We start from the raw sequence: 26,245 nt of genomic DNA on the forward strand, positions 1-26,245 counted from the left end.
TGACCACTCCAATACCTTGACTTTGTTGTCCTTAAGTCATTTTCCCACAACTTTGGAAGTATGCTTGGGGTCATTGTCCATTTGGAAGAACCATTTGCGAACAAGCTTTAACTTCTTGATTAATGTCATGAGATGTTGCTATAATATATCCACATCATTTTCCTCCTCATGATGCCATCTATTTTGTGAAGTGTACCAGTCCCTCCTGCAGCAAAGCACCCCCACAACATGATGCTGCCACCCCTGCTTCACAGTTGGGATGGTGGTCTTCGGCTTGCATGCCTCCCCCTTTTCCCTCCAAACATAATGATGGTCATTATGGCCAAACAGTTCCATTTTTGTTTCATAAGATCAGAGGATATTTCTCTAAAAAGTACAATCTTTGTCCCCATGTGCAGTTGCAAACCGTAGTCTGGCTTTTTAATGGCGGTTTTGGAGCAGTGGCTTCTTCCTTGCCGAGCGGCCTTTCAGGTTATATCGATATAGAACTCGTTTTACTGTGAATATAGATACTTTTGTACCTGTTTCCTCCAGCATCTTCACAAGGGCCTTTGCTGTTGTTCTGGGATTGATTTGCACTTTTCGCACCAAAGTATGTTCATATCTAGGAGACAGAATGCGTCTCCTTCCTGAGTGGTATGACAGATGCATGGTCCCATGGTGTTTATACTTGTGTACTATTGTTTGTACTTATGAACATGGTACCTTCAGGCGCTTGGAAATTGCTCCCAAGGATGAACCAGGCTTGTGGACGTCTACAATTTTTTGATTTTCCCATGATGTCAAGCAAAGAGGCACTGAGTTTGAAGGTAGGCCTTGAAATACATCCACAGGTACACCCCCAATTGACTCAAATGTTGTCAATTAGCCTATCAGAAGCTTCTAAAGCCATGACATAATTTTATGACATTTTCCAAGCTGTTTAAAGGCACAGTCAACTTGGTGTATGTAAACTTCTGACCCACTGGAATTCTGATACAATTGTGAATTGTGATAAGTGAAATAATCTGCCTGTAAACAATTGTTGGAAAAATTACTTGTGTCATGCACAAAGTAGATGTCCTACCCGACATGACAAAACTATAGTTTGTTAACAAGAAATGTGTGGAGTGGTTGAAAAAAAAGAGTTTTAATGACTCCAACCTAAGTGTATATAAACTTCCGACTTCAACTGATAGATATATATATATATATATCTATCCATCTATCTAATACATTAACAGAATGATTAAGTGATTTGTATTTCCTGCAGCTAACCTGGAGAGGCAATGAGAATGCCCCTGTCTGTGTATGATGTGCGCATCTACCGCTTTGTGTAACCGTTAGCGATGATGCTAATGAAAACAGTCTTCTGGTAGGTCTAGATGGAAAAGCTTTCCTAAAAACCTTCAATTAAAATGTTAACTTCAAAGTTGCCTATGCTTACCTGGCAGAATGGTATCATGATTATTTTCATCAATCCAGTGAGTATTTGCAAACTCTACCATCACATATGCACTACAAAAACACTGATAAACAACAGCCTCTTGCTAGGTGTGCACTTGAATTAAAGGGTAACTACACCCCTAAAAAATATTATCAGAATTTTCCAAGATGTGTGGTTGAAGCATTATTGTGGACTTAAAACATGCATTTGTTGTTGTTTTTCCATTTTAAAACAAAGTGTGCTTTTGAGTGCAAAAAAAAGGGAAAAACAGCCCCCCCCCCCCCCCCCCCCAAAAGAAACAACCATTTATTTTTCAAAAATAAAATACATAATTTGAAGAACAATGGCATTTATTATATTGCAGTGATCCTGTAAATAAGACTTTATTCTCAAGACAGGTTCAAATGTTAAACACGGAGCCTGCTGCTGTATTTAGTGGGGAGTCCTGGTGTACACATTCCTGGTGTACACTACATTTTTACAGATGGGTCACTGCTAAACCACAATCTAAGGCCCTTCAAAAGCCTTCGATAGCCATTAATGGCTATTGATTGCTCCACACTCAATTGGTAAAACTGACCTTCTATTCTACTGCCAAAACCACTGCTGGATTTGTCATAAAATCCTGTCCCTAAATAAAGTGTTTCTTGATCATGGTAAAGGAAAATCTCCTGAGCCAGTCATAATGTATTAATGAAGCTCCTAGACATTGTGTCCGTGCTGTTTCTCACATTAATATTGAGGGAAAAGAATGATGACAGTCATCGTTTATGACAGGGTCCAGGACAATTGACAGGAGCTTATTAATATAATTTATGCTTTGCTATGTAAAAGGTTGTGATTAAAATAATCATTTGAAAAAGAGACTAAAACGCCACAATGTTTTAACAAAAATAGTTTCCCCCCTCCCCCAAGAAAATCAGATCAAGCCCCTCTAAATATTTATTATTATCATCATCCATGAATAAATCAAAACTGTACCCAGTGAATGTCTGAAAATGTGTCATTAGTCTGAGGGGACAGACTATAGGGACAGACCGAGAAACCGAGAGACTGGCAGGTTTTTACTGCTAACCTACAAAGCATTACATGGGTTTGCTCCTACCTATCTTTCCGATTTGGTCCTGCCGTACATACCTACACGTACGCTACGGTCACAAGACTCAGGCCTCCTAATTGTCCCTAGAATTTCTAAGCAAACAGCTAGAGGTAGGACTTTCTCCTATAGAGCTCCTTCTTTATGGAATGGTCTACCTACCCATGTGAGAGACGCAAACTCGGTCTCAACCTTTAAGCCTTTACTGAAGACTCATCTCTTCAGTGGGTCGTATGATTGAGTGTAGTCTGGCCCAGGAGTGTGAAGGTGAACGGAAAGGCACTGGAGCAACGAACCGCCCTTGCTGTCTCTGCCTGGCCGGTTCCCCTCTTTCCACTGGGATTCTCTGCTACTAACCCTATTACAGGGGCTGAGTCACTGGCTTACTGGTGCTCTTCCATGCCGTCCCTAGGAGGGGTGTGTCACTTGAGTGGGTTGAGTCACTGACGTGATCTTCCTGTCTGGGTTGGCGTCCTCCCTTGGGTTGTGCCATGGCGGAGATCTTTGTGGGCTATACTTGGCCTTGTCTCAGGATGGTAAGTTGTTGGTTGAAGATATCCCTCTAGTGGTGTGGGGGCTGTGCTTGGCAAAGTGGGTGGGGTTATATCCTTCCCATTTGGCCCCGTCCGGGGGTATCATCGGATGAGGCCACAGTGTCTCCTGACCCCTCCTGTCTCAGCCTCCAGTATTTATGCTACAGTAGTTTATGTGTCAGGGGGCTAGGGTCAGTCTGTTATATCTGGAGTACTTCTCCTGTCTTATCCGGTGTCCTGTGTGAATTTAAGTATGCTCTCTCTAATTCTCTCTTTTGGAGGACCTGAGCCCTAGGACCATGCCTCAGGACTACCTGTCATGATGGCTCCTTGCTGTCCCCAGTCCACCTGGCTGTGCTGCTGCTCCAGTTTCAACTGTTCTGCCGGCGGCTATGGAACCCTGACCTATTCACCGGACGTGCTACCTGTCCCAGACCTGCTGTTTTCAACTCTCCAGAGACAGCAGGAGTGGTAGAGATACTCTTAATGATCGGCTATGAAAAGCCAACTGACATTTACTCCTGAGGTGCTGACTTGCTGCACCCTCGACAACCACTGTGATTATTATTATTTGACCATGCTGGTAATTTCTGAACATTTGAACATCTTGGCCATGTTTTGTTATAATCTCCACCCGGCACAGCCAGAAGAGGACTGGCCACCCCTCATAGCCTGGTTCCTCTCTAGGTTTCTTCCTAGGTTCTGGCCTTTCTAGGGAGTTTTTCCCGAGCCACCGTACTTCTACATCTGCATTGCTTGCTGTTTGGGGTTTTAGCCTGGGTTTCTGTACAGCACTTTGAGATATCAGCTGATGTAAGAAGGGCTATATAAATAATTATGATTTGAGGATCAAAGCACACCCTCCCTGTCCATTGAGAGCTGCTCCCCCCCCCTCTCTATTCAATTTAAAGGGCTTTATTGGCATTGGAAACATATGTTTTCATTGTCAAGGCAAGTGGAATAGACAAACAAAAACTGAAATAAACAAGGGAAATAAATACAGTAAACTTTACACTCACAATTTTCTTTAAAGAATATAGACATTTCAACTGTTATATTATTTGCTATGTCAAGTGTTGTAACAATGTGCATGTAGCTGAAGTATGAAAGGGGAAATAAAACAGATAAATGTGCTCTTCCATCCCAAAGAGGGGACTCTCTCTACCGCACCTGCTGTCTCGAACTCTGAATGATCGGCTATGAAAAGCCAACTGACATTGACTCCTGAGGTGCTGACCTGTTGCACCCTCTACAACCACTGTGATTATTATTATCTGACCCTGCTGGTCATCTATGAACGTTTGAACATCTTGACCATGTTCTGTTATAATCTCCACCCGGCACAGCCAGAAGAGGACTAGCCACCCCTCATAGCCTGGTTCCTCTCAAGGTTTCTTCCTAGGTTCTGGCCTTCCTAGGGAGTTTTTCCTAGCCAACGTACTTCTACATCTGCATTGCTTGCTGTTTGGGGTTTTAGGCTGGGTTTCTGTACAGCACTTTGTGACATCGGCTGATGTAAAAAGGGCTTTATGAATACATTTGATTGAATATACGTTGTATTTACAATGGTGTTTGTGCTCCACTGGTCAGTCAAGTCAACTATATTACAATTGGTGCCATAGAGGACAAGATAGTTTGATCAAAGAGTTACTAGTGACATCTTACAGTCAAGTTGACCATCAGGGTCACGCCGTAATAATGCAGGAAATGAGATAACACAGTGATTACAATGCTACTGGAGTAAAACATGCAACAGGTGTTGCTCCATTTTTTAGACAATCTTTCCCCCAATGATGACTAAAATGGAAAACTTCCCCCCGCTGACTAAATAAGCTACAAAATCCAAGTTCATTGAAACTTCTGTTTCTCACTGGAGCCACCAAGCAAATAAGAAGAAGAAATGTTGGGGCAACCAGGAAAAACAAAGGGCTTGAGAGAGAGGGTGAGGAGTGGATTACCAACAGGCTCACAAAACTTGTACTAACCCTCCACCCCGACTCTGGTCTATTGATATCTGGGTGAATGGCTGGCTGATATGCCAGCTCAAATCTCCTGTGCACTCACAACACACAAAGGACTGGCCTGTTCTATGGGCCAGGCAAAGACCATGCAGGAAGGTGGGGGCACACACACAGAGACAGAGAGAAGGAATATATAGCCATAATGACATTTCAAATGTCTCTATTCCTTTGGAAGGTTTATGAGTGTTCACTGTTCCTTATTTATTTCACTTTTGTTTATTATCTATAACATATGTTGCCAATAAAGCCCTTTGACTTGAAAGAGATAAAGGCGAAAGAGATAAAGGCAAAAGGGAACAAAATAGAGAGAGAAAGAAAGAGGGAAATCCGCAAAGAGTCAAAAGTACAGTAGCTAACTAAAGAAAGAGTGATTGCCAGCCGAAGAGCTACAGTATCGATATGCTGAAATGAGGCCCCACACTTGTATCACAGTTTCACTGGTCTGCCACGATGTAATCGCTTCATCAGATCATGGTTTGATTCATATTTTGTTCATTATGGGTTTGTCCACTTATCATGACACAGAACTTCTGATTTGATTCATCTATGTGTCCCCAACTCATTTGATTCATCTATGTGTCCCCAACACATTTGATTCATCTATGTGTCCCCAACACATTTGATTCAATACGTATTAATTCAAACTGCTCTTTCACAAGATCCTTCTGAGGTTTCAAAAGTACACGCAATGCTTTTACATAAATTAACAACAGGTTTATGAGAGGGAAACACTTAAAAACCCAGAAGTTCCCTTGCTAGTACGGTATTCATTTCAGGGGAAAATAAGGTCTACACCAAATTTACACAGAATATAGTGTTTCATTTGTCCAAAATATGTGTAATTTTACAAGCCACATACTTGAAGACCAAAGCTTGAGTCTTAGGTTAGTTTCTGCTAGCAAGCGCAAAAAGAATCAGGGTGACCCGATATCCTATCCCCCACACCACTGCTCTACCCAGCAGTCCTAGTCTGCCTTGGGAAAGCATCAATGCTTCTTCACAGGTCAACAGTAACAGCAATTAAACACCATGAGAACACAGCCATCATAGGCTCCAGGAGACATTAACCCACCGCTGACACCAATGGACAGCTAAGAGAGGCTGAGTCCCAACCCGGTCCCCTGACCCCTGAAGGGTTGGAGGTGGGCACTGTTGGTATATATAGCCCTCACAATCTGCCGAGCAGCGCTGACCTTCAGTGGTTTGCTAAAAACAGCCTTGCCTGTCAGCAGCCCCAGTCACTGACTCTCGTACCACAGGCCTGGGGTGGGGGGGGGGGGTGCTGGAATGCAGAGGCCTGTGAGACCCGGGCTAACATCACAGACACGTTATCAGACTGAGTCAGCAGCCTACTGACTGCTCAGGACCTCAATCTTCAGTCTGCTACTGTGGGGGGAGGGTTACATCTTGTTTAGAGTTGCAGCGAGCTTGATTGATAGGAAGAGGGAATTTAACTGGGGAGGAAGATACGGCCCATAAAACTATTTAACTGGGGAGGAAGATACGGCCCATAAAACTATACATAAACCCGTATGGATTCGGAGAAGTGGGGGAATTCAGACCGCACAGTAAATTGAAAGGGTACAAACTGCATCAAGCAGACCTTGTTAGATCCTGGGGGCAAGGGGAGGAGTTTGACATTCATCTAATGTACACCAGATGGGTTTAGAGGGTGTGCCTTGTCTGCTGATTCTAAGACAGGTACAGTATTTTAGTCTAGTGTATGACACGGATTTATGGCAAATCTACAAGGCCGACGCTCTACAAAGGTTTACAATTCAGCGGTCCAAGGGTAAAACAGACAGTGCTATTCTACTAGATATTGCCTATAAACATGATGTGCTTCACCCTCACACAAGGTTGCATTTAGCCTACGTTAAGATAATTAGACGCGTTTAGTGATGGCTGGATGGTGTACTGTATTTACTGATTTGAATGAACGAATCAGCTCGTCAAATCCACCTTGTCACAGACAGGGTCACATACCCAACATGAGGATCAGTGTATGAGAGGCAATGACTCTAAAGTTTGAAAAGCATGGCCCCATTTGACCTCGATCTCGGGCCGACACTCAAACAGAAAGAACATAATCACCCGCATCCACTCCAGGGGATGTGTTCATCTGTCAATATCAAATCTCACAGCCAGACTAAAGGCCGTAAGCAATGACCACTTTACCGCAACATACTATAGCCAAGAAGCTTCAACTAAAACTGTCAGATGAGCCCTTCTGTGTTGGATAACCAGCCCTCCCTCAATTGAAACAAATACTATTGCGGAAGGTAAGAAGACACTCGAAACTCAACAACCTAGGCCACTGCCCAGGGGAGGAGAAGAGACACATTTTAATAGCAGCATGACACAGCTGAGGCCGCAAACTGCAAACAGAATTTCCGTAAAGGATTATTACAGATCAGATTAAAGCCTGTTGTAAACACGTGATCTTCTGAGGCTATATTGGAGGACAGTCGAAGAAGCTCAAATAAATTACATTTTGTTTTAATCACTTTCATGAGTCCCATAAACTTCTTGATAACATGAATTGTTGCGAGCCAAGGTGTCCTAACAGGCAACGCAGAATAGAAAGGATTACAGTGCCTTGCGAAAGTATTCGGCCCCCTTGAACTTTGCGACCTTTTGCCACATTTCAGGCTTTAAACATAAAGATATAAAACTGTATTTTTTGTGAAGAATCGACAACAAGTGGGACACAATCATGAAGTGGAATGACATTTATTGTATATTTCAAACTTTTTTAACAAATCAAAAACTGAAAAATTGGGCGTGCAAAATTATTCAGCCCCTTTACTTTCAGTGCAGCAAACTCTCTCCAGAAGTTCAGTGAGGATCTCTGAATGATCCAATGTTGACCTAAATGACTAATGATGATAAATACAATCCACCTGTGTGTAATCAAGTCTCTGTATGAATGCACCTGCACTGTGATAGTCTCAGAGGTCCGTTAAAAGCGCAGAGAGCATCATGAAGAACAAGGAACACACCAGGCAGGTCCGAGATACTGTTGTGAAGAAGTTTAAAGCCGGATTTGGATACAAAAAGATTTCCCAAGCTTTAAACATCCCAAGGAGCACTGTGCAAGCGATAATATTGAAATGGAAGGAGTATCAGACCACTGCAAATCTACCAAGACCTGGCCGTCCCTCTAAACTTTCAGCTCATACAAGGAGAAGACTGATCAGAGATGCAGCCAAGAGGCCCATGATCACTCTGGATGAACTGCAGAGATCTACAGCTGAGGTGGGAGACTCTGTCCATAGGACAACAATCAGTCGTATATTGCACAAATCTGGCCTTTATGGAAGAGTGGCAAGAAGAAAGCCATTTCTTAAAGATATCCATAAAAAGTGTTGTTTAAAGTTTGCCACAAGCCACCTCGGAGACACACCAAACATGTGGAAGAAGGTGCTCTGGTCAGATGAAACCAAAATGTAACTTTTTGGCAACAATGCAAAACATTATGTTTGGCGTAAAAGCAACCCAGCTCATCACCCTGAAAACACCATCCCCACTGTCAAACATGGTGGTGGCAGCATCATGGTTTGGGCCTGCTTTTCTTCAGCAGGGACAGGGAAGATGGTTAAAATTGATGGGAAGATGGATGGAGCCAAATACAGGACCATTCTGGAAGAAAACCTGATGGAGTCTGCAAAAGACCTGAGACTGGGATGGAGATTTGTCTTCCAACAAGACAATGATCCAAAACATAAAGCAAAATCTACAATGGAATGGTTCAAAAATAAACATATCCAGGTGTTAGAATGGCCAAGTCAAAGTCCAGACCTGAATCCAATCGAGAATCTGTGGAAAGAACTGAAAACTGCTGTTCACAAATGCTCTCCATCCAACCTCACTGAGCTCGAGCTGTTTTGCAAGGAGGAATGGGAAAAATTTCAGTCTCTCGATGTGCAAAACTGATAGAGACATACCCCAAGCGACTTATAGCTGTAATCGCAGCAAAAGGTGGCGCTACAAAGTATTAACTTAAGGGGGCTGAATAATTTTCCAATTTTCAGTTTTTGATTTGTTAAAAAAGTTTGAAATATCCAATAAATGTCGTTCCACTTCATGATTGTGTCCCACTTGTTGTTGATTCTTCACAAAAAAATACAGTTTTATATCTTTATGTTTGAAGCCTGAAATGTGGCAAAAGGTCGCAAAGTTCAAGGGGGCCGAATACTTTCGCAAGGCACTGTATATCACAACCAGCAATCCTGCATGTGCCTCTCAATCGCGTGGGTAGGAGTGTTGGGCCAGTAACCGAAAGGTTGCAGGATCGAATCCCTGAGCTGACAAGTAAAAAAAAAAAGATCTGTCGTTCTGCCCCTGAGCAAGGCAGTTAACCCACTGTTTCCCGGGCGCCGATGATGTGGATGTCAATTAAGGCAGCCCCCCACACCTCTCTGATTCAGGGTTAAATGCGGAAGACACATTTCAATTATACAACTACCTAGGTATGGCCCTTTTCCAATTCAGTGCTATTCTCCTTACTGTACCCCAGAGATTTGCTATGTACACATTTTGCATTCCGAGTTAATGGATCTCCTTGCTGACATTTCTCTCAGACATCTTATGAAGGCCACATTAGTTTTTAATAGCAGTCCAATATTAAAAGGAAATGTCACAGTGCTCCCTCATAACTATGGTGAATTTATAATCCAATAAAATGGTGACTCACATCCGAGGAACTACAGGAAAAGGCGGGCTGAACAGGCCCCCATTAAGAATGACGGGGCTGTAGTGTAGCGGGTCGAGAGTTACAAGTTCCTTGGTGTCAACATCACCAACGAAATATCATGGTCCAAACACACCAAGACAGTCGTGAAGAGGGCACGACAACACCTTTTCCCCCTCAGGAGACTGAAAAGATTTGGCATGGGTCCCCAGATCCTCAAAACGTTCTACAGCTGCACCACCGAGAGCATCCTGACCGGCTGCATCACCGCCTGGTATGGCAACTGCTCAGTATCTGACCATAAGGTGCTACAGAGGGTAGTGCGTACTGCCCAGTACATCACTGGGGCCAAACTTCCTGTCATCCAGGACCTATATAATAGGCGGTGTCAGAGGAAAGACCATAAAATTGTCAGAGACTCCAGTCACCCAAGTCATAGACTGTTTTCTCTGCTACCGCATGTTAAGCGGTACTGGAGCGCCAAGTCTAGGACAAAAAGGCTCCTCAACAGCTACTACACCCAAGCCATAAGACAGCTGAACAATTAATCAAACGACCACCAGACTATTTACATTGGCCCCCCCTCCATTTGTTTTGAACATTGCTGCTCCTCGCTGTTTTTATCTATGCATATTCACTTCACCCCCACCTACATGTACAAATTACCTCAACTAACCTGTACCCCCGCCCACTGACTCAGTACCAGTACCCCCTATATATAGCCTCATATTGTTGTTATTGTGTTACTTTTTATTATTATTTATTTGTTTACCTATGTTTATCTGGTAAACATTTTCTTAGCTCTATTTGAACTGCACTATTGGTTAAGGGCTTGTAAGTAAGCATTTCACTGTAAGGTCTACACTTGTATTCGGCGCATGTGACAAATAAAGTTTGATTTGATGAGTCGTTCTCTTGAGGACGACAGAGACAGCAGCTGATTTTTCTCACACAAAGAAGCCAAGTCACATGCAAGCCAGCCAGGACCGGAATGTGGACAAATTAAGTGCCGCACTTGAAAACAGAGGACATTTTTTTTGAAAGGCCCCTCTTCCAACAAGGTTTATTTTCATCCCAACCTCAGTGTCCCACTTGAAAACTGCAGAAATATTTTTGAAAGGCCTCTCTTCCAACGAGGTTTATTTTCATCCCAGCCTCAGAGTGAGGTATTTATCACGGTCTGCTGCTTGATATTATAGCAGGGTTTCAAGTTCATGCTTCCCATGTGGTATCTGCTTTAGCATCACTCCTGTTTTCACCTCTACACCAGGGGTGTCAAACTTACGGCCCGGGCGCTCCAATCCGGCCCGCGAGTCATTTTTTAAATTTTTTATTGAAACTGTGTAGAAATGATAATGGAGCTACATTCATACAGTTTATTGATGGTCCAGCACACTAATAATCAGACAGTCAGAGAGCATTAAAAATTCAAAAAACACTAGAGAGAGGACAATTTTTTGCAAATGTTTGCAAATGTTGATGGCAAGGAACTGGGGTGGCAGGGCAGCCTAGTGGTTAGAGCATTGGACTAGTAACTGAAAGGTTGCAAGTTCATATCCCTGAGCCGACAAGGTACAAATCTGTCGTTCTGCCCCTGAACAGGCAGTTAACCCACGGTTCCTAGGCCGTCATTGTAAATAAGAATTTGTTCTTAACTGACTTGCCTAGTTAAATAAAGGTAAAAAAAAAAAATGAAGACCGAATGCGGCCCCTCGGGCAAACAGAGTTCAAAAACCCTGGTCTACACGGTTGTTATCGCCTCTACGAGACAGGGGCCATTATCTAATGTAGATATCTACAATTCCAGGAGTATCGATGAATTGTAAACATTTCACATAAACCAAACCACCGGGGTTGATTTGTTCCATTGCTGTACATGGTATCTTAGGCAACAGACTGAGCTCAAATGCTTTAAACTTGAGCCAAGAATTGAAATTACATTTCACATGCAAAAGGTCTAATTCATAGCTCACATGAATAAAAATATATTTTTTAAATGTAATGAATTAGCACCTTTTGGAAGAGAGGTCATTGATCCAGGTATTTTGTATAAAGTTAGATAGAGCTCTTAACCAGTATACCCAAAGCCAGACCTAGAGTTTAAGACATGCTCCAGAACATTCGCGACTACCAAGTATTTTCAAAACCTCCTGCTTTGGGTTGGATGTGTCAATGTGTAGTTCATACAAATCAACCCCGGTGGTTTGGTTTATGTGAAATGTTTACAATTCATCGATACTCCTGGAATTGTAGATATCTACATTAGATAATGGCCCCTGTCATCGTCTTTGAGCACAATTACAGTCTTCCCTCAATGAGCCACAAAACCCATAGTTTGAAAGAAACTGTTTTTCTGGATGCTGTACTGCGCCATTTTCCCTACATTTTCCCCTAGCCCCCTAGCCATTCCAGTTCAACCAACGAGCTTGGTTGAGAGAGCAAGGCTCTTCTCCCCAGATTGCTTACTTTGGCCGGGTGGCCAGCTCTAGGAAGAGTCTTGGTGGTTCCAAACTTATTTCATTTAAGAATGATGGAGGCCACTGTGTTCTTGTGGACCTTTAAAAATACATTTTAGAATAACATAACATAACAAAATGTGGAATAAGTCAAGGGGTCTGAACACTTAGCTGACTTGCCGGGGCGACAGGTAGCCTAGTGGTTAGAGCGTTGGGCCAGTAACCGAAAGGTTTCTAGATCGAATCCCCGAGCTGACAAGGTCAAAATCGTTCTGCCCCTGAACACTTTTCCTTGGCCATCATTGTAAATAAGAATGTGTTCTTAACTGACTTGCCGAGTTAAATAAAAAAAACTTGCTAAATGCACTGTATCTGCACATATGTACGCAATTTTCGGGGAGCACTTTTGGCTCGTGAACTCTACTTTCAGAACTACTGGCTAAAAAGTATACAAAAGTACTCGGAAAATCCCTTTAACTATTCTAACCCTGATAAACCCAGTGTAATATACAGTAAAACATTCAGACAAATGGGAAGAATAATCTACAGCGTCAAAAATGGAATGTTACTTGTGCCCTCATCATGGAAGTTTACTCAACCTTCACAGCTATACTGTTATAATAATGTTTCAGATTTGAATTTTAGTCATGTTTTAAGTCGCTTGAGATGTACTGCACACAGAGCACCTTATAACACAACACATCTTTTTACAGCCATAATCCATCCAACCAGACCTCGGCCCTGTGGGATCTGTCTCACAGTGCTAGATCTTATGTAGCCAGCTATATCACGGACATACTGTAACATGACATGGGTAATTGGAACCACCACAGTAGCCGTTGCAGTATGTGTGTACAGGGCTGAGGTTTTGCAGTCCAGGCCGTCACATGTGAGTGACACGAGCAGCAGCTTGGTCATCAGCAATTTAACAGCAATTTAACAACCCAACCCAATCCCCCCCACCCCCTTAACTTCCCTCTCTATCATACAGTGCACGCAAAGTATGTAGGCTACAACACAACACACATTCTGTCACACCTGGCTATGGAAAAAAAAAAGACAGCAGTCATGGACCACCCAAACAAACAGCATTGTCCACCGGTGGGACAGGAACTATTTATAGGCGGGAGCAGCAGCTCTAAGCAGGCGGAAGTTCCTCTCCACCTGTCAGAGTGCTGAGTGACTGGGCCTTGTGCTCCTGTGCTGCCGACTGGAGAGCCCAGCTTGAAGGCCTCCTCTATACAAGACTGTACAGTAAGGTATTCAACAACCAGTTCTAAAGGCTCACTGAAATCAAAGTTAGTGTGTGCTGAGGCTACATGTATGCCCCAATTCCAAATGGACCCCTTGCCCCTATCCCTATCCACTTCCTGTAGATCTGAAAGGACTGTATTAACAATAGTAATAGCTATACTACTTTGCCCTTTGAAATGCTACAGTAGGTGGACTTTTTCCTGTGTGGCTTACACTTCTCCAATCCTTTCAGATCAAGTAAGGAGAAGGGGCAATAGGTTGATTTGGAAATAGCTGCATTCTCCATGCCAACTTCTGCCTCTCTGATGTGCAGAGACAGAGCAAAGACAGAGACATGACTTTGACAGGCACGGCATCTGGCTGTGCATCTTTCTATTCTGCGGTGTGGGTGCTGAAAACCAGTCCATGACAGGGAGTCTTCATCACCGTAGAGGGATAAATGGAGAGCCTGTCCAGTGAACATTGTTCTGTGGCCACAATGTATGTTTGGATGGGTGACGGAACGCCATTGAATCCTTTCAGTGTGGAGCACATCCAACTGCCACTGTTTGACACCCCTGGGTCTAATTATATGCCTCTATTTTCTCCAACCTCAGGTTCCTCTAATGCCAGTCAGTCACACAACTGAGTGGAGAGACTTTCCTCACCTGGGGCCTAGGAATAGAAAAGGATCTGCGTGCGCGCGCGCACACACACACACACACACACACACACACACACACACACACACACACACACACACACACACACACACACACACACACACACACACTAACATTTACAGTCACCAGTCCTAACATACTGTCAAGGTAATCTACAAGTGAGTTATGCACATATATCCAAAGATGCACCCGCTATGAACACATATGCTTCAGGAATACACACCAGAGCACACATACCAGACTCCTATTATTCCAGTTTCCTCATTTCTTCTAAGAAATATCTCTTCTACAAATATCTGTTTGAATGGCACTGATAGATTGATGTTCTTAGAAGAGATGTTCATTGAAAATTGATACTATAATATTCAGGTCACAACACCTCTTACTTGCGGTGCTAAAACAAAGTGGGGAAATACACCTCGAAACCTCAAAATTACAGGGTGTAACAAAAACAATTGGTTCAGTTTTTGGCGAGGAAATGGCAATGAACCCACATATTGGGTCGTGACAGCACAAACGCAAAACACTCAAAAAGGCATAACCACACCTGGAGTAGCAACTGAAGTAACTATGTACGTCGTGCCACGATTCCAGACTGAAAATACACAAGTTGGCCGACATCCTCACCCATCCACCAATTTCGGTTTCTAGGTTCACATGGCAGAGTTTTGGCATCATTTTATGCATGACCTTTAGGCCTTTACAATGTGTAAGGTGAACATACTACTACAGGAAAAGGTCAAAAACAACAAAGCCTCAGACTTCAGCAAATGCCAAGCTTTATCACTGAATTGTCAATACCACACAATGATACCAACCAATGAGACAAATGTATTGAAACTACTACAATAAACACTGCATCCCAAACAATCTATCAAATCAACCAAACTTCCCAAAAAGGACTACCATGTTTAACATACCCACAAGTACTGTACTAGTACCGTAGCAGTAATACAATACTTGACGTCATACAAGGGTTGGGTGACTGCGTCAAGCACCGACCGTTATGTAAACCACAACATTGAGATTCAAGCTTAATGCAGGACAAAGGATCGTCTCATTGGTCAAAAGACACATGGGCTATGGGATGGAGAAATATCTTCATGTGTGTGTGTGTGTACACAAAGTATGGTTATATGTACTTTGAATTGGTTGAATCAAGCTCTTACCCTGGAGATGGTCAGGGGCATGTTGAAGTCCTTGCCTCCCTGCAATCGGAAGCCCCATGGGGCCGGCCCACTCAGAGAAATATTGTAGCTACTCATTCTTCCAAAGGCTTTGATTGCTTGTGTGGTTTAATCTTCCTGCAAAGTGGCGTCCAAAAATGGAGGTAGAGGGGGTGGGGCAGGAGCCAAGTAGCCTCTGAAAGCAGAAAAAAAGGTGCAAAAAAAATAGAAGTACAGGTGAGGACAAAAAAAAAAAGATACAATATCTCCCCGAAATGTCAAATGAGACTGGGAGCACAGCAAATTAAAAACCAACCCAGTTCAGCCACAGACAAATATGTTATTCACACCTAACCAGTTTTAAATAATGAGAGAAAGAGAGACAGAAGAGAGTAGAGAGCCAGAGGAAGAGAGGTCTTGCCTGTTTAGATGAGCTGAAGTGACAGCCTAAGAATAGTCACCCCTCTACAGAAAGCAATAGCACAGTGGCAGTGGGAGGAGGGGGGGGGGGTCCCTTATATGGCATGTAAGGGAACACCCAGCACGCCAGGCATGCCATGTTTCACGGGGCTAATATAGCCTCTTCCTAGGCCAACTCCAGACTAGGGTCTTCCCAAAACCGTGTCTCGTCAACACCTCACAATGTGGGTGGTTTCAGGAAACATCTCGTTAATATTACAGTAACAGTACACAGGTTGCAAAAGACATAGTCTTGATTGTTAACGCGAGGCTAAGGTTTGATCCTGTTTGATTTCTCCATGTGCTCCACTTCCACAACAATCTACCCCAGTTTAGATTCTCAACAGTTGAGCAACAGGTTAAAAACTGACCACCATCCGAGTCCATTAAATTTGGCATTGTGGAACAAAAAGACACTTCTTTGTACACCATACAGTACCAGTCAAAAGTCTGGACACACCAACTCATTCAAGGTTTTTCCATTGTTTTTACTATTTTCTACATTATAGAAGACATGTAGTAACCAAAAAAAAGTGTTAAACAAATCAAAATGTATTGTATATATTTGATATTCTTCAAACTACCCACCCTTTGCCTTGACAACAGCTTTGCACACTCTTGGCATTCTCTCAACCAACTTCATGAGGTAGTCACCTGGAATGCATTTCAATTAACAGGTGTGCCTTGTTAAAAGTTAATTTGTGGAATTTCTTTCCTGCTTAATGTGTTTGAGCCAATCAGTTGTGCTGTGACAAGGTAGGGGTGGTATACAGAAGATTGCCCTATTTGGTAAAATACCAACTCAATTTTATGGCAAGAACAGCTCAAATAAGCAAAGAGAAACGACAGGCCATCATTACCTTAAGACATGAAGGTCAGTCAATGCGGAAAATTTCAAGAACTTTGAACGTTTGTTCAAGGGCTGTCGCAAAAACCACAAAGCTCTATGATGAATGATTCTCATGAGGAATGCCACAGGAAAGGAAGACCTGGAGTTACCTCTGCTGCAGAGGATAGCAGCCTCAGAAATTGCAGCCCAAATAAATCCTTCAGAGTTCAAGTAACAGACATCTCAACATCAACTGTTCAGAGGAGAAAACAGGCATTCACAAACAAATTGCTGCAAAGAAACCACTACTAAAAGGACACCAATAATAAGAAGAAGACACTTGCTTGGGCCAAAAAACCCGAACAATGGACATTAGACCAAATCTGTCCTTTGGTCTGATGAGCCCAAATTTGAGATTTTTGGTTCCCACCGCAGTGTCTTTGTGAGACACAGAGTAGGTGAAAGGATGATCTCTGCATGTGTGGTTCCCACTGCGAAGCATGGAGGAGGTGGTGTGATGGTGCTTTGCCGGTGACACTGTCAGTGATTTATTTAGAATTCAAGGCACACAACCAGCATGGCTACCACCACATTCTGCAGAGATACGACATCCCTGTGTAAGGGGTATTTGACCAAGAAGGAGAGTGATGGAGTGCTGCATCAGAAGACCTAGCCTCCACAATCACTAAGGCAAAAGGTGGCTACTTTGAAGAATCTAAAGTATATTTTGATTTGTTTAACACTTGTTTGGTTACTACATGATTCCAGATGTGTTATTTCATCGTTTTGATGTCTTCACTATTATTCTACAATGTAGAAAACAGTCAAAACAAAGAGAGGCCCTTGAATGAGTAGGGGTGTCCAAACTTTTGACTGGTACTGTGCGTTCAGAACCCAAAGAGGATCTAGGTAGTGTAGTTCTGGGAAAAGAACAAGCCGGATCATGCGGCCATGCCCTGCCACGATAAGAGCAGTGTTCTGATACAGGCAGGCAGGCAGGCAGGGTAGTGTGTCACAGGGGCTGTGTACTGACACAACACAGGACAAGAGATAATAATTAAGGGCTCGCTCCCCAATCTGAAACCCAGTCTAATTTGGTTGACACCCTCCTAAAGAGACGTCACATGCACTAAGTTTATCTCTCATTGTCAACGGAGGAATACGTTGGAAAGAGTGAAGACGGTGAAAGAAACCTTTGATTATGTTTGGCAGTCATTCACTCCACTGAATGACTCTCCTGGGAGTCTGGCTGGGATAAGTGAGAGTCCAACCTCTGATATGATGTGAACTACAGTGCAGCATCACCTAATACAGAGATGGGCAACTGGTGGCCTACCCCCTGGGCTCGATATCAAACACCTGTCAGCAACGGGTGTGGCTGAAATAGACGAATCCACTAATTTGAAAGGGAGTCCTCATACTTTTGAGTGATATTCTATATATATACACACACACACACGCATACACACACTACCATTCAAAAGTTTGGGGTCACTTTGCACCTTGTGTATTCTACTATTCTAACTCTCAACAAGTTGAGACCCCGACTGAGTTACCCCAAAAATAATATACATTCACTACCGTTCAAAAGTTTGGGGTCACTTAGAAATGTCCTTGTTTTTGAAAGAAAAGCAATAATTTTTTTCTCCATTAAAATAACATCAAATTGATCAGAAATACAGTGTAGACATTGTTAATGTTGTAAATGACTATTGTAGCTGGAAACGGCAGATTTTTTATGGAATATCCACGTAGGTGTACAGAGGCCCATTATCAGCAACCATCACTCCTGTGTTCCAATGGCACGTTGTGTTAGCTAATCCAAGATTATCATTTTAAAAGGCTAATTGATCATTAGGAAACCCTTTTGCAATTATGTTAAGCACAACTGAAAACTGTTGTGCTCATTAAAGAAGCAATAAAACTGGCCTTCTTTAGACTAGTTGAGTATCTGGAGTATCAGCATTTGTGGTTTGTTTCTGGCCATTTTGAGCCTGTAACAAATGCTGATGCTCCAGATACTCAACTCGTCTAAAAGAAGGCCAGTTTTATTGCTTCTTTAAATCAGTTAGTCATTCTCACTCAGATATATTAAAAACTGCAAACATTTCTCTCCGTCCCATGACAAAATGTGTAGAATTGAAGTAAAGAACTCTAAAACATATATTTCTCTCCGCTGTCAATGTTTTGCCCAAAAGGCTGCATGTGTGAGTATGGATGTGGGTACGCAGACCTGTGAGCTACTGCGGCCCCTCATGATGGGGTTCATATTTTTTGTGGCCCCAAACCCCATCAGTGATCTAATACATCTAATTCAGAGTGACCTTTCGGGAAGAGTTATCCCTAAGAGACATTGTTTCTCTCTCTGTGTGTGCTTGTGTGTTTATTTGTAGCTCACCGTTGTCCTCAGCAGTAGAGTCAACTATAATGTGATGGGGCGTGTATATGTCCTTGGAATAGCCATGACTTAATGTAGGATCAAAAGAAGGGATCCGACTGTGAGTCTGCACATGCCATTGTGTTATTAAACCCACTCTCACCGTATCTCCCCAGGATCCCAATCCACACACACAGCCAGGCTGACCCTCCATCCAGAACCAACACAAAAGGGAGGTTTAATCCTAGTGTGTTGGGTGCCCTCCCTGGAACTCACGCTCCCGAGAGGGCAGACTAAGTACCAGTGGTCCAATTCCTGCCAATTCAAACAAGCTCAGAGCTATAGTCTCATCAGCTGCGGGTCTTTCAGCGGGTCTCAGCGGGTCTCTGAAAGTTAGACCACCTGATGTTTAGGCAAAGGTAATTTTGTCTTTGACAGACACTAAAACCATAAAACACACCATAAAAACCTGAAGCTTGCTCCTATTGCTATTAGTATTTTCAGAGCAAACTGCAAAGCCTTTTTGTGAAGCATCCATCACATGACTACTACATATGTTACTTAAACACAACCTGGGCTATTGTACTTAGCTAAGCTAATAATAAGAGACCTCTCAGCATAATAAGTATCTTGTTAGCTAGGCTAGAAAATATCTCTTACATGGACTTTATGCTCAGGATATGATAGAAAACATGAGGAACACCTGCTCTTTCTATGACAGACTGACCAGGTGAATGCTATGGTCCCTTAATGATGTCACCTGTTAAAAATCAGTGTAGATGAAGGGGAGGAGGCAGGTTAAAGAAGGATTTATAAACCTTGAGTCTTTTGAGACATGGATTATGTATATGTTCCATTCAGAGTGTGAATGGGCAAGACAAAAGGTTTGAGTGCCTTTGAATGTGGTATGGTAGTAGGTGCTAAGAGCACCAGTTTGAGTGTGTCAAGAACTGCAACGCTGCTGGGTTTTTCACACGCAACAGTTTCCCTTTTGTATCAAGAATGGTTCACCACTCAAAGGACATTCAAGGGTGGTGCTCACTCTCTCTGGTCTGCCATCTCCTGAGAGAGAGCCTGGAGCGGAATGCTTTGAAAATGGACATTGGAAAACACTGGCAAAGGCTGTGGTCCATCTACCTACATGCCTCCTTGGACTGAAACTCAATAATAATGTGCACAATCCAGGCCCCTCAGAATCACAAGTTATTACTATAGTCATGTTCCATTTCTGTCTGCAAAGACAGACTTTCTGTCTATAGTTGGAAAACAACTCGTAGATTATCAATGAGGAAAATAATTTGATTAACAAAGGTAACTGCCAATAATGTGACAATATAATGCCTATATTGACTAGAAATATTGAAGAATAAAAGTGAGTTAAATATATCAAAAGGCATATTCACAAATTGTTATAAATGGAAATGTCCTACTAATGACCCCATTCAAACATGCTGAAAAGTCAGAACATGTAAGGCCTCTAGGCTACATAGGGATTTGAATGTGAACAAGCACAGGCTTTGTTTGCACAAAACACATTTTGTAGTGAACTTAAAAAATAAATACAATAATAAACCTTAGACCCATAACTGGTAATAAATAAATAAATAAAATTTAAAAAAAAATATATATACACACACACACACACACACACACACTGCTCCAAAAAATAAAGGGAACACTAAAATAACACATCCTAGATCTGAATGAATGAAATATTCTTATTAAATACTTTTTTCTTTACATAGTTGAATGTGCTGACAACAAAATCACACAAAAATTATCTATGGAAATCAAATGTATCAACCCATGGAGGTCTGGATTTGGAGTCACACTCAAAATGAAAGTGGAAAACCACACTACAGGCTGATCCAACTTTGATGTAATGTCCTTAAAACAAGTCAAAATGAGGCTCAGTAGTGTGTGTGGCCTCCACGTGCCTGTATGACCTCCCTACAATGCCTGAGCATGCTCCTGATGAGGTGGCGGATGGTCTCCTGAGGGTTCTCCTCCCAGACCTGGACTAAAGCATCCGCCAACTCCTGGACAGTCTGTGGTGCAACGTGGCGTTGGTGGATGGAGCGAGACATGATGTCCTAGATGTGTTTAATTGGATACAGGTCTGGGGAACGGGCAGGCCAGTCCATAGCATCAATGCCTTCCTCTTGCAGGAACTGCTGACACACTTCAGCCACATGAGGTTTAGCATTGTCTTGCATTAGGAGGAACCCAGGGCCAACCGCACCAGCATATGGTCTCACAAGGGGTCTGAGGATCTCATCTCGGTACCTAATGGCAGTCAGGCTACCTCTGGCGAGCACATGGAGGGCTGTGCGGCCCCCCAAAGAAATGCCACCCCACACCATGACTGACCCACCGCCAAACCGGTCATGCTGAAGGATGTTGCAGGCAGCAGAACGTTCTCCACGGCGTCTCCAGACTCTGTCACGTCTGTCACATGTGCTCAGAGTGAACCTGCTTTCATCTGTGAAGAGCATAGGGCGCCAGTGGCGAATTTGCCAATCTTAATGTTCTCTGGCAAATGCCAAACGTCCTGCACGGTGTTGGGCTGTAAGCACAACCCCCACCTGTGGACGTCGGGCCCTCATACCACCCTCATGGAGTCTGTTTCTGACCGTTTGAGCAGACATGCACATTTTTGGCCTGCTGGAGGTCATTTTGCAGGGCTCTGGCAGTGCTTCTCCTTGCACAAAGGTGGAGGTGGAGGTGCTTCCTAAGTGGACAGTTTGATTTCACAGAAGTGTGATTGACTTGGAGTTACATTGTGTTGTTTAAGTGTTCCCTTTATTTTTTTGAGCAGTGTATATTTGTTTAATCTATTGGGCAACATTTTCTAAACATTTTGAATAACTAGGCTACTGTGCTACCCCTCAAAAACAATGGCTAGTGATGTCGAGACTCGAGGCATCCACATACATAGGTTCAACTAGGCAAAGTGAACATCTGTGCTCGCAAACTCCCTAAAGACCTTAGCTTGAAAAACAAAACAAACAAAAAAAGCAGCAATATACACTTATTTGCCCCTCTTGAGCCACCGTAGCAACAACATAGAAATCTGTAATTCATTTTGACATTTTTGCAGAGTAGGTCTTGGTCACACAATTTTACGTTGAGCGAAGATGTTTGGTGCAATACCGCTCTAGTGAAAAATGTGCACTCTCGTTGAACGACAGCTAACACTGAATTGAAGAATCCCGTCCATAGTTCCCACCGCTACTGTTGACCAAACACAGATGAAGGGTGCGTAGACGTCGACTATCGAACTTCGACTTACCTCAACAAATACATCACAAAATGTCTTCATAATATATACACAAACTGTTTAGACTTGGAAGCATGTGGCAGGCTTAAAGGTGCAAGCATATTAGGTTTGGTTTGCTCCTAGCAGAACTAGGCTAGGTAATGTGAATGTCTGTGCCTTGCTTACTCCCTAAAGACCTTTGCTTGAAAGTCTAGGAGAATTTTTGCTAAATTACTGTTGTATGTCCTTATTTAGCCACCATAGCAACAACAGTCAGAAATGCATCCTTAAAAATAGTCCAAATAAATCAAGAATCTGTAATTAATTTAAAAAAATGCCAAGGTCTTAGCCATTAAGATGTGTAGTATATCTTAAGTAAACAAAATATTCATGAAAACTAATATTTTACTGAATGCCAACAAACACTTAATTGAAGAATTCCGTGCCTATTTCCCATTCCTACTAGGAGTAGTAGACTACTGTTGACCAATCACTGGAGAAGGGGCGCAAACAACCGGAAAAAGAAACCTTGCCGAACACAAAAACGTAGTAATAAGCACAAACTGTTTCGACTGGGAAGCATGCGACATTAAGTCAACCCCGCCCACTAACTGACCACCACAAACACACACATACAATTCGTCCTACACTGAAATTGCGTATTCAAAATAACTGGGAACTGGGAAATCTCCGACTTCAGTGTGTTCAAGACAACTGGGACATCAGGAAAGAAACGAGCTCCTACTGGGGAAAATTGTTTACAATGGTCATACAATTAAGATTTTTTTGTTGGAAACTCGGGGATCTTTATTTAAACGTCTGAATTTCCGACCTAATCCCGATCACGGACATCGTGATTTGACCTCGTTATTTTCCGAGTTCCCGGTTGTCTTGAAAGCTCCAATTGTTAGAGGCAACACTAGCACCATCCCACACCTGACAGTGTCATTATGCAAACGAATTCCTTGATGAGATCCAGCATACTAGGCATAAATGAATGGATTTTTTTTGATTGAATGGGGGTGTTGCGTTCAAGGTCCTCTATGCAAAACCGGTGCTGCAAGTGCAGCTTTATAGCTGTTATGACAAACAAACATGAGGTCCCGATCGTACAGTGAGCCTGTTGCATCCAATGGCGACCAACAAGGATTATTGTAAAGAACTACAATTGCTTTAAATTGCATTCAGTTCAGGGCTCACGGTAAGCGCTCTAAACAAGCTGACGGCTTTAACGTTACTACCTGCCGTTGTTTTTGCAGTTCTCCTTTCCGTCCAGTCTTGTGTTGCCGCTATGTTACTCGGGACAACATTATCTGATCCCCGGGACCCGTGGCTGTTGTTAACGGTGGATTTTCATTCAAGTGGGATTATTAAAGCGACAGTCGTCCTTTATCTATCTACAGGCCATCTCAGAGTTACATGTTAAAGCACCAAAACAGGAACGATATATATAAACAATTCCACACCTGTCAGCTGACTAGGCCTAATAAGCCAATCATAATAACACTGCAGATTCGCTGTATGCATGTTTTGGTGTCAAATGCACAGTAGGCTAGGCAGGTAGATTAAATAGCATTTATTCACCTCATTGCAAGAGAGATGACTGTCTGTTTGATGAAGATTATATGTCACAAATATGCTGAAAATGGCATATTTTGCTCCAGGTGAGACAATGAGAGAAGATAATGTCTGAATGTTTTCCTACATTGATGGTGGTGTATAGTTCATGGACTGAAATACCAGCATAGCCCATAGGTGTCAGTCACAGCAGGCCTGGGATCAGTGAGGGAAGGATGTGTCCAGGGGACTCCTTCATGTCATCACCTCACCTGCCTCCCAGGCTCTGAGCTCTGAGCACACATACCCTCTCTGAGGGGGGGAATCCAAATGGAGAAGGAAAAGGTTCTTCAAAGTTGTGGATTTCACAGGTAAGGAAAATCATTGTACATTTATTTGTCCTACCTTATGGAGAGTGAGGGTGTAAATGCAGTGGTATGCTACATATATATACCAGTCACAAGTTTAGACACCTACTCATTCAAGGGTTTTCACATCATTTTTTACTCTTTTCTACATTGTAGAACAATTGTGAAGACCTCAAAACTATGAAATAACACTTGGAATCATGTTGTAACCAAAAAAGTGTTAAACAAATAAAAATATATTGGAGATTCTTCAAAGTACACACCCTTTGCCTTGATGACAGCTTTGCACACTCTTGGCATTATCTCAACCAGCTTCATGAGGTAGTCACCTGGAATGCATTTCAATTAACAGGTGTGCCTTGTGGAATATATTTCCTTCTTAATGCATTTGAGCCAATCAGTTGTGTTGCGACAAGGTCGGGATGGTTTACAGAAGATAGCCATTTTGTAAAATACCAAGTCCGTATTATGGCAAGAACAGCTCAAATAAGTAAAGAGAAACAACAGTCCATCATTACTTTAAAACATGGTCACTCAATCTGACAAATTAAGAACTTTGAAAGTTTCTTCAAGTGCTGTCACAAAAACCATCAAGCGCTATTATGAAACTGGCTCTCATAAGGACCGCCATAGGAAAGAAGACCTAGAGGTACCTCTGCTGCAGAGGATAAGTTAATTAGAGTTAACTGCACATTAGATGCTTCACAAAGTTCAAGTAACAGACACATCTCAACATCAACTGTTCAGAGGAGACTGCGTGAATCACGCCTTCATGCCCGAATTGCTGCAAAGAAACCACTACTAAAGGACCTTTGGTCTGATGAGTCCAAATTTGAGATATCTGGTTCCAACGGCCATGTCTTTGTGAGACACAGAGTAGGTGAACGAATGATCTCTGCATGTGTGGTTCCCACCATGAAGCATGGAGAGGAGGTATGATGGTGTGGGGGTGCTTTGCTGGTGACACTGTCTGTGATTTATTTATGCACACTTAACCAGCATGTCTACCACAGCATTTGCAGCGATACGCCATCTCATCTGTTTTGAACTTAGTCTCACTATCATTTGTTTTTCAACAAGACAATGACCCAAAACACACCTCCAGGCTGTGTAAAGGCTATTTGACCAAGAAGGAGAGTGATGGAGTGCTGTGTCAGATGACCTGGCCTCCACAATCATTTGACCTCAACCCAGTTGAGATGGTTTGAGATGAGTTGGACCCCAGAGTGAGGAAAAAGCAGCCAACAAGTGCTCAGCATATGTTGGAAAAGCCTTCCAGGAGAAGTCGGTTAGAGAATACCAAGAGTGTGCAAAGCTGTCATCAATACAAAGGGTGGCTACTTTGAAGAATCTAAAATATAGTTTGATTTGTTTAACACTTTTTTTTGGTTACTACCATATGTGTTATCACTGCTATTCTACAATGGTAGAAAAAAGTAAAAATAAAGAATATCCCTTGAATGAGTAGGTGTGTCCAAATTTGACTGGTATTGTATAATCACAGTAGCGGTACACCAGTGCAAAAATATCCCAAGTGCTAGTACAATTATATAATCCCCATCACATGATGCATGTTTACCTCGCATTTTAGCCTCTGTCCCTTTCATATGGACCTTGTTTTGGGTTTGCATGACCAGCCCCAGAGCTCTGTAAAATGTCCAAATAGACCCTGAAGTTTTTAAAACCTCAAGTCAGTGTGATAATGTGATAGTCACAATTTTATAAGTGCCCTTGGATGAGAAATGGGGCTAGCTGGCTTACAACAACAGCGGCAATTTATGGGGCAGAAAGAGTCATTTCACACACTATATTTATCCATCTTTCTGATTCCATTGCTGTCATTAAACTGTAAATAACAGACCAAAGGGTGACTTTGGTGTGGCACAGATACATATATAATTTAGGCTGTCTGGAGGACATACTGTCTGACTTTTCAAAACACCTAAATAAGGGTAAATTGTGTATGAAATAGCAAAAGGCCTCACAGACAGGAAAACAACATTTGTTTCTCAGAACAATCTGTCTGTTCGGTGAATAACAGCCTCGGTATATGAGTTGTTTATTTCCTGTCATCAAAGATAGTGCACAG

At 42.6% G+C, this 26,245-nt stretch overlaps 1 protein-coding gene across 1 annotated transcript in view; it reads right to left on the bottom strand.

The window, feature by feature from the left end:
* LOC109888961 (PDZ and LIM domain protein 7-like) overlaps nt 1-15,651 on the bottom strand; it is a 63,184-nt gene extending 47,533 nt beyond the window's left edge. The window contains exon 1 of the mRNA XM_031821801.1: nt 15,311-15,651. Within this exon, the coding sequence (XP_031677661.1) occupies nt 15,311-15,406 (96 nt within the window). The 5' untranslated portion in view covers nt 15,407-15,651. The remainder of the gene's footprint in view (nt 1-15,310) is intronic.
* Nucleotides 15,652-26,245: the final 10,594 nt, after the last annotated feature.

This window comes from Oncorhynchus kisutch, linkage group LG4 (genome assembly GCF_002021735.2).
Source record: "Oncorhynchus kisutch isolate 150728-3 linkage group LG4, Okis_V2, whole genome shotgun sequence".
NCBI lineage: Eukaryota > Metazoa > Chordata > Actinopteri > Salmoniformes > Salmonidae > Oncorhynchus > Oncorhynchus kisutch.